The 14,763-nt window shown below is 51.1% G+C and overlaps 8 protein-coding genes across 12 annotated transcripts; 5 read left to right on the top strand and 3 right to left on the bottom strand.

Moving 5' to 3' along the window:
* Nucleotides 1-6: 6 nt before the first annotated feature.
* On the top strand, nt 7-517 carry PPTG_04792 (hypothetical protein; the record flags this gene model as incomplete). The annotated part of the gene is made up of 2 exons (XM_008897093.1): nt 7-48; nt 164-517. 2 exons carry the CDS (start codon nt 7-9, stop codon nt 515-517), a joined length of 396 nt encoding a protein of 131 aa, XP_008895341.1.
* A 172-nt stretch (nt 518-689) lies between these two features.
* PPTG_04791 (hypothetical protein) lies at nt 690-1,400 on the top strand (the record flags this gene model as incomplete). Its single annotated transcript, XM_008897092.1, has 1 exon — nt 690-1,400. The coding sequence occupies one exon, from the start codon at nt 690-692 to the stop codon at nt 1,398-1,400; it is 711 nt and encodes a 236-aa protein (XP_008895340.1).
* A 766-nt stretch (nt 1,401-2,166) lies between these two features.
* On the bottom strand, nt 2,167-3,954 carry PPTG_04790 (hypothetical protein). 3 transcript variants are annotated; one of them, XM_008897089.1, is made up of 3 exons: nt 2,731-3,954; nt 2,496-2,595; nt 2,167-2,410 (listed from the first exon to the last, which is right to left on the bottom strand). In XM_008897089.1, exons 1-3 carry the CDS (start codon nt 3,945-3,947, stop codon nt 2,342-2,344), a joined length of 1,386 nt encoding a protein of 461 aa, XP_008895337.1. In that variant the 5' UTR covers nt 3,948-3,954; the 3' UTR covers nt 2,167-2,341. The 3 variants fall into 3 exon arrangements, with proteins under 3 accessions (XP_008895337.1, XP_008895339.1, XP_008895338.1); XM_008897091.1 differs by having other exon boundaries at nt 2,496-3,954; XM_008897090.1 differs by having other exon boundaries at nt 2,167-2,595.
* Nucleotides 3,955-4,014: 60 nt separating this feature from the next.
* Nucleotides 4,015-6,849, top strand: PPTG_04789 (hypothetical protein). 3 transcript variants are annotated; one of them, XM_008897086.1, is made up of 5 exons: nt 4,015-4,424; nt 4,494-4,812; nt 4,871-4,918; nt 4,980-6,183; nt 6,291-6,849. In XM_008897086.1, exons 1-5 carry the CDS (start codon nt 4,125-4,127, stop codon nt 6,802-6,804), a joined length of 2,385 nt encoding a protein of 794 aa, XP_008895334.1. In that variant the 5' UTR covers nt 4,015-4,124; the 3' UTR covers nt 6,805-6,849. The 3 variants fall into 3 exon arrangements, with proteins under 3 accessions (XP_008895334.1, XP_008895335.1, XP_008895336.1); XM_008897087.1 differs by having other exon boundaries at nt 4,980-6,194; XM_008897088.1 differs by lacking the exon at nt 6,291-6,849 and having other exon boundaries at nt 4,980-6,222.
* Nucleotides 6,839-8,631, bottom strand: PPTG_04788 (arginine biosynthesis ArgJ, mitochondrial). Its single transcript, XM_008897085.1, has 4 exons — nt 7,980-8,631; nt 7,799-7,915; nt 7,139-7,731; nt 6,839-7,073 (listed from the first exon to the last, which is right to left on the bottom strand). The coding sequence occupies exons 1-4, from the start codon at nt 8,566-8,568 to the stop codon at nt 6,975-6,977; spliced, it is 1,398 nt and encodes a 465-aa protein (XP_008895333.1). The 5' UTR covers nt 8,569-8,631; the 3' UTR covers nt 6,839-6,974.
* A 289-nt stretch (nt 8,632-8,920) lies between these two features.
* PPTG_04787 (hypothetical protein) lies at nt 8,921-9,496 on the top strand (the record flags this gene model as incomplete). The annotated part of the gene is made up of 2 exons (XM_008897084.1): nt 8,921-9,304; nt 9,377-9,496. The coding sequence occupies 2 exons, from the start codon at nt 8,921-8,923 to the stop codon at nt 9,494-9,496; spliced, it is 504 nt and encodes a 167-aa protein (XP_008895332.1).
* Nucleotides 9,497-9,805: 309 nt separating this feature from the next.
* On the top strand, nt 9,806-10,330 carry PPTG_21464 (hypothetical protein; the record flags this gene model as incomplete). The annotated part of the gene is made up of 1 exon (XM_008897475.1): nt 9,806-10,330. The coding sequence occupies one exon, from the start codon at nt 9,806-9,808 to the stop codon at nt 10,328-10,330; it is 525 nt and encodes a 174-aa protein (XP_008895723.1).
* A 756-nt stretch (nt 10,331-11,086) lies between these two features.
* Nucleotides 11,087-14,595, bottom strand: PPTG_04785 (hypothetical protein). Its single transcript, XM_008897083.1, has one exon. The coding sequence runs from the start codon at nt 14,509-14,511 to the stop codon at nt 11,185-11,187; it is 3,327 nt and encodes a 1,108-aa protein (XP_008895331.1). The 5' UTR covers nt 14,512-14,595; the 3' UTR covers nt 11,087-11,184.
* Nucleotides 14,596-14,763: the final 168 nt, after the last annotated feature.

The raw sequence follows: 14,763 nt of genomic DNA, 5'->3' as shown, positions 1-14,763 counted from the left end.
TACAAGATGTCCCCGCGCGATGTGTGCGTCGTCGACGAGCTGTCGGAGGTCAGCTTCGCGTCGTGTGTCGATCCGCTGTGGCTGCTGGAGGACAAAATCTGCAACAGCAAGGACGATCTGATGCTGATTGACGCACTGGATTTTATTGAGCTGGTGGCACTAGACTGAGTTGGTGTCAGCAACAGCAAAACTGCGGGTCTTCCGAACACGGAAGGACAGCGCGTGGATGCAGTCTGGGGCTGAAGACGCGAAGGCACTGAAAAGGGGCGATACGACTGTTTTTATCGAAACACTAGCACATGATGACAACGAGCTTTATGGGGAGGATCCACTTGACGAGTTCCTGGCAAAATTTGATGCTCCAACCTTAAAGCAGATTCACGTGCTTGTGTTGGTCCCGCAGGATGACGATAAGCAAGGGCGAGCACGTAAGGAGGCCAGAGTAATACAATTACCGACTAGAATCGCGAAGGAAGATGTGAAGCTCATTGCAGACCTATTAGACATCGACAAGTGAAAAACTGGTGACGTGGTCAGTACTTTTTTGACGTTCACCGTGTGGAACCGGATTTCCCTGAGTGTTATTATGTTCGGCAGGAAACTCTGGATATTATCAAGTTATTCCATGAACTTATGGAAAAGAAACTCAAGATTATATTTGTGGGGGGGTGCCAGGGGTTGGGAAGAGTATGCTGGTCATCTTATTTGCGTTCTACAAGGCATTGCGTCAGCTGAAAACCGTCATTTTGTTTCGTAAGCTGAAAGGAACAGGATTTTCCATGCTGTATTTGAATGCAACAACCCAGCAATTTTGGCGAAAGGATAGAGCAAGTTTTGAAGATCTTCATCTTGTGAACGACCAAAGCTTTGAATTGTGTCTAGACGGTTTCGTGCACGATGAAATTGAGCAGAGCTTTGGAATTCTCGCCCAATTCCGACTACTTGCCACAGGACAGTACAACTTGAAGAACAACGACATTCCTGTGCTCAGGCGATGTCTCGTTCCCTTTTGGTCCAAGTCGGATTTGATCGCGATCGGTGAGCATTTTGCATGGACTGAACACGATATCAACGAGAAATACTTTTACGCGGGTGGAAATCGGCGTGGTTTCTTGTTGGGCGAGGAGGTTGCCAAAGACAGTATTGACAGTGCTGTTCGTCACGTCGATTTGAATGGTATCCAACTACTCAACACTCAATATGGTCTTGGATCACAGGTGCAAATTCATCGCTTGCGAATGGCATCCACCGGCCAAAGCGCCAACCTGAAGAAGTATTACATGTCTGGATCGTGGTTTTGTGTGATCAAGTCAGTGTATGCGTTGAGAAAACAAGCCCACATTGTAACGCCGACCTTACTATCAGGAGCAAGTCGAGTATTGGTATCCAAGCCAAGTTGAAAATAGGTGGAGATGACGTGGTTGGGCTAATGCAACTGACGAAATTCGAGACCCACAAAGAGGATTCTACGGCACTTGACGAATATGCAAAACTGTTTCCGTAAGGCGATGTTATGTACATTGCGTTGGTGCCAGATAAGGAGACGAGCGACACCTTTTGCTTTTCTCCAGCTGATCCTCCAACGCAATTGCAGTTACGTGATGCGTATATCGAATCAAGAAAATGGAAGAACTATCAAGCTTGTGATAAAGCTTTGGCAACTTGCCTTTTTAGTGCTTCAGCCTAAGCTATAATACTGTTGCTCTCTGATGTTACCTTCGCGTCGTGTGTGGATCCGCTCCGGCTGCTAGAGGACGACATCTGCAGCAGCAAGGACGATCTGTTGCTGCTTGACACACTGAATTCTGTTGAGGTGGCGACAGTAGACTGGGACGTCGCCGTCTCGTCCGTTGATGTTAGCGACAGCAGCGTCTACAGTGATGGCGACAGCAGTACATTCAACGTTGATGTCGATGTCGAACTGGGCTTCTACTTTAAACTCGACTGCGTGGCAGCGACTGACGTGTTGGTTGAAGCCGACGTATTCGCCATCCTCGATTGCCTCGAAATCTCTCAGGCAATCTTGGACTGTGAGATGAAGGCACTGCTCGGAGGTGTCTCCAACAATAGCAACGCCGACGCGGACATCTTGCAGTTCGTATAGCTCGTGTGCACGCACGTGCGCAATGTGTTGTATAAGTATTGTAATCGTGTCCAAGGAGGTTGTTTCTAATTTATAAATTCATCGACATCTGAACCACGGACAAATTGGGTGAGTGAAAATACATTTGAACTAGAAATGATACACTTGTGTGGTGCTACTTCGAAGACACTGCAACTGCTTCCTGGAGTCGTTTCTCAGTCCAAGCTTTACAACCGCTCTCCAGAGCTTGAAATCAATCTAATAATCAAAGTCATCTCGCTCAGTGTAGTCGTTTTCAGAAGTCTGCCATCGGCGTCTGGCCCCGATCTGTAAAGAAAACAAAATCATACACGAGATCTCAGAATGATACCCCGAAAAAAAAAGCAGCAAACTAATCCTTTGCACACAGCACCTCGTCAAGCTCCTCGCTGTCCGCCAGCGACTCGTCCGATGACTCTTCGTCTGGATAATCATTTGCCTCGTGGTCCTCATCGTTTGAATCCTCGCTCAATCTACAGATCAGGTAAATCACAGACAGTAAAACAAAGTGTCAAAAACATATTCACAGTGACCGCCTCTCAGCATTAATCATCTTTTAGATAAATCCCATTCAGCGGTCCCAGGGATATCTATACAAGCATGCGTACCCGTCGTCTTCTTCGTTGCTATCGATGTCGGACTCCAGCATATATTCCTCCACCTCCTCGCTCGGTGTATCTTCCGATAGCCATCGATGCACCTCCGAGCTCACATTTACAATTGGCACACCATTCACACTTGTTTGTTCAGAGCCACTAGTTGCTCCGTCATGCGCACTGTCTTGTCCTTCACTAACAGAAATGTCGACGCAGTAAACGTCGTAAACGTAGTCTTTTTCTCGCTCCGCTTCTTCACAGGCAAGTAGTGCTGTCTCCACATTGGCATGGCCTCCACGTTTCGCAAACACCGCAGCTGTAGCACCTTCCCAGTCCTGTTGCAGTACACTCGTGCTACCCGAGCGTAGTAGCACTTCAATCACATCACTGCGTCCGTGCAGCGCTGCAGCCATCAGAATGGAACTCCCATCTGCTGGTCGTTGGAAGGTCGACGGGTCCACACGAAGTTCAGGCCGTCGCGCGTGATAAATCTGGAAAAATGGCGCGAAATCATTGGCACGGAACGCATTCCAAATGGCCTCGTCCAGCTCGCGCTCGTGCGGGTTCAGGACACGTGTAGGCTTCAGTTTTGCTCCATTGACCGTGACGACATCAGCTTTGCTCTTCTCTAGAATCTCCTCGTCCTTCTTCTTACTTAGAGCAGGTGTTACTTGTAGATCTACCAGCCGGATGCCGTGCATCTGCATTGTCTGCTTCTCCTTAATCTCCATGACGGGTTGTAGTCCTCTAGATTTGAGCATCCCCTCTTTCCGTCGCGCCTTGGAGCGACTCTGCTGCTGTTTGACACGTTTCTCCGTCTGCTTAGAGGCCGTCGGGTCTTTCTGGAACACTGGAACGAGCTGCTTCTTGGCCATCATATCGGCGTGCTCGTCCTTGAGCGAACGTGCCTTACGTTTAAGCCGCTCTGTCCACTTAGAGCGACCCGGAGCTATCGGTTCCTCCATGGTGTCAATGTGTTTGAAGACATAACGCTTCTCGGTGGTTGACAGATTCGTAAAGGCCTGCAATAAATCCGTCTTGGAGCGCTTCGAGTCCGGTTCACTGTGCACCACCAGACACTCCATCGGGTCGTCCGTGCGCTTGCGTTTCAGACGCAAGAACACAAACGAAGGTTTCTCATGAGCTTCGGGCTTGGCTTTCGACTCGCGTGGGGCTCTCGCAGCAGCGATAGACGGCGTCGTACCAGGCGCCTTCTTGTCCTCCACCATTTCTTTTCGAAAGCAAAATGTACCAATATACTGGTACGTTGAGATGGCTACATTAGATAAAAATACTCAGTACCACTGCAACTTGTGCGTTGGAGCGATAGAAACGTATTATTAGTGTGTACGTTGGTCGAAGACGCAGTGTGGAATTGACGGAAGATTTCTAGCTGCGTTGGAATCATGAGCACGGTCGTGGTTGGTGATCTACGCCACGAGATGGACGAGAATGTGATTGCTACTTCGACGACGGTGAAGCGGAAACCGAGCACAGGCGCACCAAGGCCTGCTGACATCAAAACACGTTTTCTCATTCGAACATTGCCGAGGGATTGCAACCCGACGCCGGTTCCTACTGGTGGATCGAGCGCCAGTGCCTCGGGGCTGCCGTCTCCAGTAATGAGCAAGATCGGTAGGCAAGAGACTGATCTGGAGACCCTGCAGCTCGATAACCCGTTCGATGACATCACAGAGGAAAAACTAGTGAGTTAGAAGCCTCGTGATTATTTTTTTCTATTTATTTATCTTAACTTTATTTGCTTGATGCTGTAGAAACAATTGACAGGAGGACAAGATCTGGAACGCGTTACTTCGCTGCAGATATCGGTCGACTCGACGAAACAATCGGTTGAAGTGATAGGAGAGCTCTTGCCGTCTCTACGGCAATTACGATTGCAACAGAGCAATCTCAGCAGTTTTAGGGATCTAGGGACGTCGCTTCGTTCATTGAGGATTCTCTGGGCAATGCACTGCCAGATCTCCGACCTCGACGGTATCGGAGCGCTAATGAACTTGCAGGAGCTGTATTTACAGCACAACAATGTGAGTGATATCAGTCCGTTGACGATGCACGAGGAACTTCGTGTGATTGGTACGATATTATTTTTATTTGCCAAATAATGATGATGCTTATCATTTGTTGCTTCCAGATCTGGAAGGGAATCAAATCGCTGATATTGGCCAGATCGAACAGCTCGGTAAAGATGCTTCTTACTTTTACTCGTTCATTACCCTCAAAACTTAACAATTTTGCTTCAGCCTTTTGTCCGCAGCTCACATCACTCAACTTGACTGGAAACCAAATTGAGAATGTCAATTACTACCGCCAGATTGTTGCCAACTTCGTTCCACAACTAGTGTCACTGGATGACAAAGCATTGTCCGACAGCGAGAGGTTCAAGCTTCCAGACTCAGAGATTGACATTGCCATCCAGAAATACCGAGATCATCTTCAAAATGCATCGACCAATGAAGCAGCAGCGATAGTGCTGAACGAGATCAGTAGCCCCCGCCAACTTTCATATTCTTCAAGCACAACTAGTCTGAATGGACTCACTGGCGATTCTCCTCGTACTGATGACTCGGGTAGCCGCCTAACTCATGGAACAGACATCGTGTTCGCTGGAAATGTCTCGAGTGCTTTACGTCGACATCGACATGAGGCCGAAGCGGGGTCAGCTAACGATCTGATAAGGTCTATTGGAGGTAGCTCTGAAGACTCTACAACTTCTGTTACCTCGCGTCTTCCATCGAGTCATGGACTAGTAGAACGTCCAAAGACACCAGCACAACGAATTTCTATCACCGACACACTTGATCGAGCTCGAGAACTGGACACTCACAAGCACAAGTCGCGTGAATCTATCCTTGACGAGCTTAAAACCTGGCAACTTGACAGTGTTGGGACGTCACAAATCGGAGTTCCCCGTGACGCCAACGAAGCTTTTTGTCGCGAAAACATCGCATCGAACCGCAGCAGATCTCGTCGAAAAGGAAGTGTCGACGGAGTCATTGGCAGTGAGGCGGCCATTGCCGCAACTCGAGCACGACTGGAACGTCGACCTAACACTTCAGCTGGGGTTTTGCGTAATGGCGTCAACGTCCGAGAAGATTTTGTCGACATGGCACGAGGGTCAAGTAATAGTTCACGGTCAAGTTCTCGAGGAGGATCTTCAAACTGTCGTGGGCCTTCGGGCACTGGTAATGTCGACATCCTCATTTTAGATGGCAGCGATGACAAGCGCCCATGTTCATCTACTAAGACACCCAGAGGTATCTTCACGACAAGTTCCAGCTGTACGAAGGCTCTTGGACACCAGCACGACTGGAATTTAGAGGTGCTCTCCCCAAAAGTGGACATCTCAACAGCTAAACGCCATCTTCCTACTTCGCTGAGCAGTAAACAACTTGAGCGCTCGCAAAGACAAAAAGCTGAAGACAACGATGATTCCAGCGACGATGAGTAAGTATCCCGTGAGTATTGTGTCGGTATGGTGCGGTGACGTGTGCATCTTAGATGGCTTGTCTCCCCAGTAAATAACACGCTTCTGTTCGTTATTGTGCCCTTAGGTTAAGCATCTGTCCAGCCGTGGCAAGCGAATTCAGTAGTCCGACGCCAATACCCAAGACAGCATTCTTTAATGTGGTCGAGAGCTTGAATGCGATTGAAAAGTGGAGAGACGAAATGGAGTACGACGCAGAAGATAGCGCCATCTTGAATGTTGCTAGCCTTCAGAGCTGTCTTTCTCCACGCAATACCGACTCGGCAATGGAAAGTACAAGTGTCAGTATCTACGAGAATACAGACGACAACTGTAGCAACCAGCAAAGCTCACCAACTCGTCAACAGCAACGCCAGAACTTGACGCTTGGTCCTGGAAACAATGAGAGTGATCACCAACTGGTTCAGTTCTTAAGAGACAGACATGGTCAGCTCAAAACCCGCGACGGCTTTCGATCATTCTTCCGCGGCATCGAGAAGGAGCGTCTGGAGAATATTCTACGTCAAGCGTTAGCCGATCATGACAAAGTGAAGCGTCGAATGCAGCTCATGAATGGGTTCTTCCGCCACGAAGTACAATAGGTTGAGAACGAATACATAATAAAAACACGTACAATCTGTTGGATATTAGTCACCGCGTGTATTTGAATAGGAATCGTCCAACCTTATTGACAGTCATTCGACCCAACAGTACCAGCGTCCCCCTATTCGGTCGCTTCAGTCGAGTTCCATGACGATAATTGACGCTCCATCTACGAGCGGTAGTCGGCGTTAATGGCCACATACTCGTGCGTAAGGTCAATGCCCAACACCTGAGTCTCCTCGGAGCCAACACCCAGGTCAATCTCAATCTGCCATTGGAAACAAAAGCTATGTTATCACCTCATTCGACACAGTAACAAAACAAACGGCTTACCTCGACAAACTTTCCGTGCGGCGGATAGTTGTGTGAGCTGGCATCAAGTCCACCGCGAGTGGGCTCAATCAGCATCGCGTCGCGCATGTGGGCCACCAACTTGGCCTCAATATCATCGTTGAGCACCATCTCGCCGTTCTCGAAGATGACGACACCACCCATTCGGATCTTCATGCGACGTTGAATGTTCACATCCTTGTGGTACGATCCCATGTACTTACCCACAGCCATAACTAGACGACCCACGTTCGGGTCGTTGCCTGCCACCGCACACTTGAGCAGTGGCGAGTTGACCACCGACTTGCCGACACCCTTAGCCATATCCTTAGACAACGCACCGCTTACACGCACGCGCATCACGTGGTGCGCACCTTCACCGTTGCGTACAATGTCCTCACTGAGTCCAAGACACACCTCATGCAGTGCCTTCTTGAACTCTTCCAGCTGTGTCATGTCGAACGGGATCTGGTCCGACGACACGAGCGTCACCGTGTCGGACGTGCTCTGGTCCGTGTCCACACTGAGCGAATTGTACGTGTCTCCAACCACCTCCGTCAGTAGCTGACGCAAAACGTCACGCGGAATCGATAGATCTGCCGCAATACCATTGTGAGTTTTTTTTACAATAAAAGTAATGAAGTTTATGCTTTAACCACGCACCGGTGAGGATGTAGGACAGCATAGTCGCCATATTGGGTTCGATCATACCAGCACCCTTGGCAATGCCGACAATGCGGCCACCGCACACGTCCATGGAGCGGATCTTCGGGTACAAATCTGCCGCAAAATTTGTCAGTTCCTAGAAAAAAAAAGAATCAAGTATGAATTAATTGCTACCCACCGGTGGTCATGATGCCCTCAGCAGCAGGTAGAACCGAGTTGGACTGCAGATTGGTGACGAGTTTCGGAAGGTTCTCGACCATAGCGTCTACAGGAATTCGCCAACCGATGACACCCGTAGAGCAGGGCAACACCTGGGAGCCTCCGTCCAGTCTCAAGTGCTTCGCTAGATTCTCACACACCTCCTCAGCATCAGCCACGCCACCGCCACTGGCGCAGACGTTGGAGATTTTGTTGTTAACCAGGATAGCACCGAGCTTTGGCTCGTTCAAACGCTTGCGACCCACGAGGACAGGGGCACCGGGGAAGGCGTTCTGCGTGAACACGGCAGCGAAGAGCGACGTGGGCTTGACGGGTTTAATAAGTGTCATGGTCATCTTAGCCGGCAAGTGAGGCGCCTCCTGCGGCACGAAATCGAAGTTGGTGGTGGCCACTGAGAAACCCCAGGGCAGGCGGCTCTGGTGAGCCTCGAGGTAGTCCATGTACTCATGGCGCGAATCGAACACGAACGGGTGACCGTGAGTGGACAGGCATCGCTTCTGTAGCAGCGAGCGCGAGCGGGAGAGCGACGTCAAGCGCAGGATCGTCATGGCGACTAGATAGCTGGGGGACACCTCTTGAGTTGTGGGCCAGTCGGGAAAGTTAAACCGACCTTAGATTTTTCCTGTGGACATGAAGATCGGCCAAACGACCAATCACAGCGCTTCAAGTCAAGCTACAAATCGCTTCAACTTGGAGTCACAAATGGGACTAATAAATAATCCGATCAAATTTTGAGTTGTCATATTTTCAAGCCCTCTAATTGGTCAAAACACATAGTCCGCTCAAATTTTCCAGGTCGCTGTGGGATGTTATTTTAGAAGCATACTGAGTCCAAGATGTGGGACCCCAGAAAAATAGTCCCGAGTTTAGTCCACTTTAAACCCACTTCGAACTAGACACATGGACGACTCCGAGGCAGCGCCGCTTCCTCCGCCCCCTCCGCCACCTCCACCGCCACAAGACGATATCAAGAAAAAGAAGCCGACGCCAAGCAACCCCAGCCAGCCGAAGCCCAAGAAGAAGAAGGATTTCCGAGAGATTCTGGCGCTGTTCCACGATGAGGAAGTAGGTCAGGATAAGGTGAAATGCGAGTGGAGTGCGCTGTGGCAGACAACGCTAGCTGAGAGTCAGGAGGATCACAAGCAGCGCCGGCAGCAGGAACAGCACGGCATTAAGCGCAAGAAAAACGAGCACGACCACGGCCCCATGTCGTCTCGAAGCGGACCTGGCTCGCTCTCACGCCTCGGCAGCATGAATCAGGATCATATCAAACGAGCACGACAGGTACGGCTGTGCTTGCCGGTGCTCCTGATTTTTTTAAATCACTTTTTGACGTTTCTTTGTGTTTGTTTTAAGGGGTCTGCGGCTAGCACGGACTCGTCTGAATCGGGCAAGGGCAGTCGATTAGGAGGACGTTTTCCCAAGAACGTCCCAAAGGGGTCCAAACTCATGCAGAAGTTCGGAGGCCGTACTTAATGTCAAGTGTGCGTAATATATAGAGAATGGAGGCTTAGTTCGTTTCCTGGCGCTTTGTCGTTGATGATCCGAGCGTCGACGCATCGGAGATCAACCGCTAGTGTGAAATACCTCGGTATTCTACTTTCACACACGAGGCCTTGCGAAAACAAGTGATTCATTCATAATGTTGCAGATGTGGATGGATTCCATTATTCAAGTGCGACGTAAACGATATTCGAGTACTACAACAAACAACACTACGCTAAACATCACGGATAGTGACTGCTCAGGGACTATACAAACAGCGGCGTGTCCACGTCGGTGCTGATGATCGCGACATCTTCGAGCCGAACGTCAAATTCGCAGTCCAATATCACCTGGGTGATCTCGAGGTCACCGAGGATGACAGACACGTCGGCATCAGTCAGCACGTCAGTCGGTGCCGCGCCGTCGAGCTCGAAGCAGAAATCCAAATCGACATCAACGTTGTTGATCCTGATGTCGCTATTGGTATCGCTATCGTTGCTGCTGACATCGACTGGCGAGATGACGGCGTCCCAATCCAACTCCTCCAGCTCAACAGAATCCAGTGCGTCGAGCAGCACCAGATCGTCCTTGTTGCTGCAGATGTCTTCCAGCAGCCAGAGCGGATCGACACACGACGCGACGGTGACGTCCGACAGCTCGTCGACGACACACACATCGCGCGGGGACATCTTGTACTTCTTCGTCGAGGTTGAGTACTGGGTGGTCGTGGTATCCAGAAGACTCCGAGGTCGCTTCATCGACGGCGTTTCCTTCACCGGTGTGGTTGTCGTTGTTGTCACAGCCTTCTGCTTGAGCTTCATCTGACTCACCAAGACGATGAGCTGCGACGGGTGACACCGCACGAGCACGTCGTGGCTGAAGGTGGCAACACTGGCGCGTGTCTTGGTCCACTTATGGAAACCGAAGTTGTTGAGCTGGCGTTGAAAGCTTGAGAACTTGGCGTGCTTGAAGTACTTGCGTAGCACCTCGCTCTCCAGTCGCGGCACGTCGTAGACTTGGAAGTGTGATCCATCGGCCGACCAGGAGAGGATACACTGGTCTTCGTTCTGCAGCATGTCGTAGACGGCGCGCACGAAGCGAGGCACGTCGGTGGCAGTGTTGATATCCAGATTCATGTTCACGTTGCTTTGATTGCTCTTGAGTGGCTTGTGCCCAATTGAGTTGTGACGGAGTTGCTAGATGGTGTCTGTTTGTGGAGTCAAACTTGGGCAGGATTACAAGTATACCGTTCTAGAAGGAGACAGTTGGTAGGCGGCAACGGCGACAGGAGGATGAGGAGAAGCTCGCCAAGTGGTAAAGCACCAATGCAATTGTCATATTTAGCGCAAACCAAGAATGTTCGAGTAGACTTCTCACTTCTGCTGTTGAAGCGACCATGCTGCTGTCAGGGAACTCACCGAGGACTCGCATGGCATTCGCGTTCTGACAAAGCACATGCTTCAGACTGTGAACATACAATTACAGTACAGCCAGCTGCCTGTCGACTAAGATCAAACTGTAGTTGAAGTTTACCAGATGGTGCACTGGCCTGAGCATTAATGAGGCAACTTACCCCCGCATGGTCGGAACGAAACAATTGATTGAAGACACTAAAACGACAATAGAACGGTCCTAATAAATACTTGCATTTTTGTCATCTCACGTATGCTTGAACTCTATCAACCCACACTGGCACGTGGGGGTGCTTTGCGGCTTGATCCGTTGAACAGCCTTGAGTTCTGCAACAATCGTCGCGCTGCTGCTTGGGCAACAGGACTTGACAGCAGCGACACACCAGCCCCGCTAGGACGGCCCTCGTCACTGTCTCCTGCGCGTAGATCATGCAGTAGTTCTTCAAACCCACGCCCATAACTAATGTCGCTGGAGAAAATGTACGCTCGACCTTCTCTCTCGAACAGTCTGCCCAAGGAAGAGTCCACGCCGCGAGGTCTCTTGGAAAAATAAATTGGTACAATTGTTTTACCTTTGTCTTCAGCAAACGCCAACTGGTCACTAACCAGTTCAGTCTTGACACTGCGCTCCGATAACACCACGAGAAACACGGAGCTCTGTAAGATCGCATCCTTTGCCGCCAAAATGCGCTCCTTAGTGCTCGATACATTGGTCATGGAATCGACCACGAACGGGAACTGGTGACGCCGAAGCTCAGTGCACAAACGCGTTACGAAGTCGCGATGGCAGTCCCCGTGAGACACAAAGATCGAAAAGGTTGGTCCTCCTCCAAACGTGTTTCTCCTCCCACTTCCGCGAACGATCACTGCGTTCACAATCTCGTCCATCCCTCGGCGTCTTAAAGTAGCAGCTCGACCCAAAGGTTGGTGCTTGCTCAGCGTTGTTTGAGCGAGATCTCTATCGCCTTCAAGTCGATGCATCTCAACCTCGTCCCGCAGTCCATCGATGAGACTTCGGAGACTGGCCTGGAACTTATCTTCGTCAATCTCAAACTCGATATGGTCTACAGTTGACGTGTCTGATACAGTGGAGCCGTCTTCACTGGACTCCGCCGTCTTGAAGTGATGCGACGTCACGGCCTGGCCGAATGGAACGATCTGTCGCGTGAACACAAACAGCTGCAGTTCCTCGGACATTTTAACGGATTCGCACGAAATCGGCACCACAGGAACCTCGTGCTGCTTGGCAAATGCCAGTTCATCCATGCACAACACACTCTGCGCGTAGCCATCACTGAGCATGCAGACGATGGCAGAAGCATGCTTCATCACCTCCAGAGATTCTTCAGACGCGCCGCCTCCCAGTCGCCCAGCCGTATCTTCTTCTTCGCTCCGCATGTACACCGTCATAAAATTCTGCTCAATCCCAGCACGCACACGCTCGGCGAACGCACGAAACACCGGATCAAACGAAAGCACAACGTCGACACAGCCACCCGCGACTTTGACTGCGTACTGCAGCTCAGCCGACGCGCAGCACTCTACAGCACGACGTCCTTCTCCATTCAGCGCGTACAGGTCAGCTTTACCTTCGACAAGCAGAGCTAGCGCAGTCTCTTTGTATCCAAGTCGCAACGCGATATGGAGAGGGGTCTCATCTATCTCGTTGGGAACGAGAGCGTCGACATCGACCCCAAATCGGACGAAGAGCTCCACGCAATCACCTCGCAGTAGTCCGCCATCGACAGCAAAGGCCAGAGGTGTCATTCCATCATGATCTAGCTGCAAAAAGTCTACATCAACTGCAAGAAGCTCTTCGACTGCACCAGCATAGTTATGTCGAGCAGCCCAGTGCAGTGGTGTCCGTCCATGACTGTCCTTTGCATTGACATCAGCTCCGCGTTTCACCAGTTCACTAATCACACGATGTCTTCCCATCACAGCTGCCCAGTGTAATGGCGTACGGCTGTGCGCTCCGCGCTGGAACTCGCCCAGGATGTCGGCGCTAATCCCCCACGACAATAAATGCTGGACCGCAGCAAGATTTCCAGCAGCGGCAGCCTCGTGCAGCGGAGTCAGCGCGACGTCAGCGCCCCATTCCTCTAACACAGTAGCTAGTTCTCGACGACCAGAGAGCTGCGCGCGTTGGAGGACCGTCGTGCTTGCGGCATTGCCACCTCCCGGCACCAACAGGATATTGGCTCGGTGTCGAATGAGGCACTCCACGACATCAGCTGAATCCGCCAAGAAGATTGGCGTGACGCGCATGGAGCGCGAGAAGAAGCTAGAGCGAGCCAGGATGTCTAGGTTGGCGCCGAACTTCACCAGGAGATCGATTACCTGCGTATGGCCGTGTAATGCGGCCACATGCAGCGGCGATCCCAATACATGCGTCACTTTCTTTACTCGAAGTTGACACAGTTCGTACATCAGCTCTAAATTGAACGTCGCGCCCGAGATTTTGTCAAGGAAATTGGGGTTCAGACCTGCTTCAAGCAACACCGAGACAACGCGAACGTCTCCCGCTCGACATGCTACGTGCAGTGGGTTGTGCGTCCGATGCGAGAACATCCAGCAAAACAGGGAGGGCGTGGTGTACATGCGGTTAAGCAGCATGTCCAGCTGCACCTTGGACCCAAGCACATGCTCTGCACGCTCCAGCAACTTCTCCACTGCTGCGCAATTTCCACTCGCAGCAGCATTATAAAGCGCGCCTCGCAGCTGTCGCTCCACCGTCCGGACTGTATTCTGCGTCGTCGCCCACGGATGCAGCTCCTGGTTCAGCGTTAAGTACGAATCGACGTGGTTCGACTGCAAGATCGGTGTATTCACGCCACTTGCAGTGGGATTCTTGTCACCTGTAGCCTCTGTGTCGCTTGATGTGCTGCCAGTTGCTCCCGCTAGAGCCGTCGGCGCCACTGCCATCAATTCATCCTCCTCCAGACCCGCTCCAAGCTGCAGTTGTTGGTGTGCACGAAGCTTGTCGAATTGCTGTGTGTGTAGTGCAATAGTAAGGATGGCAAGAAGCGTGACGTACGACACGGGGTCCGTCCAAATGGCCCATACGCCTTCTTCTGTGAGCTCTCCGAAGGCCCAGTACACGCCTAACATCAGCACTACAATCCACGTGAGCGACACCGTTTGTATCACCACAATAGCCTCAAAGATGGCCAGCGTCAGTGTGCGTTCTAATGTCACTCCAGGGGCGTCAAAAGCGGAGCGAGATAGCGAGAAGGAGCTCACAGTCCGAGTGCCCAGCAGCTGTTCGCTCGTAGTCGCCGTCGCGGATTCCTCGGCATTTGGGGCGTCGACCTCGCGTACGCGATAGAGAGACACGGAGGGCAGTGCCGCCAACCCTAGTGACACGTTCAGCGCTTGCAGTCCGAGCCAAATGTCGAGGACGACGCCCTGGGAACTTGTGAAGAAGAGCAGCAGAAGAGATCCTACAGAGAGAAGGGACGTAGCTGCCACGCGCCATGTATAGTACGTGTTGGACCACTGCAGACACGCATCTACACCTCGCCAACGAAGTCTCGAACGTGAAGGAGACGACGGGGGAGGTGGCGATGTTGCGCCAGAGGCATTTGCAGCCATTTCAGGAAGTGCCCACTCGATGGGTGGAACATCAGATACCACTGAAATCGATAGTAGCAAGTAGAAACGGATTGGAGAGGGTCCAAGTGGCCGAAGCTTCTTTTTACAAGGACTTGTAGCCTGTCTAGATAGCTCGTAGATCATGTATTATATTTAACAGGTTCTCATCCGACCGAACACAGTCGGCTCTATGATACAAATTCGAGTATGAGCTTTTCTTGCATTATTTAGCGTAAAGATGGAGGGAGCCTA

Source organism: Phytophthora parasitica (assembly GCF_000247585.1).
Source record: "Phytophthora parasitica INRA-310 unplaced genomic scaffold supercont2.5, whole genome shotgun sequence".
NCBI classification, from domain to species: Eukaryota; Oomycota; class Peronosporomycetes; order Peronosporales; family Peronosporaceae; genus Phytophthora; species Phytophthora nicotianae.
Note: the sequence above shows the minus strand (reverse complement) of the source record. Positions and strands in the feature narration are given on the sequence as shown.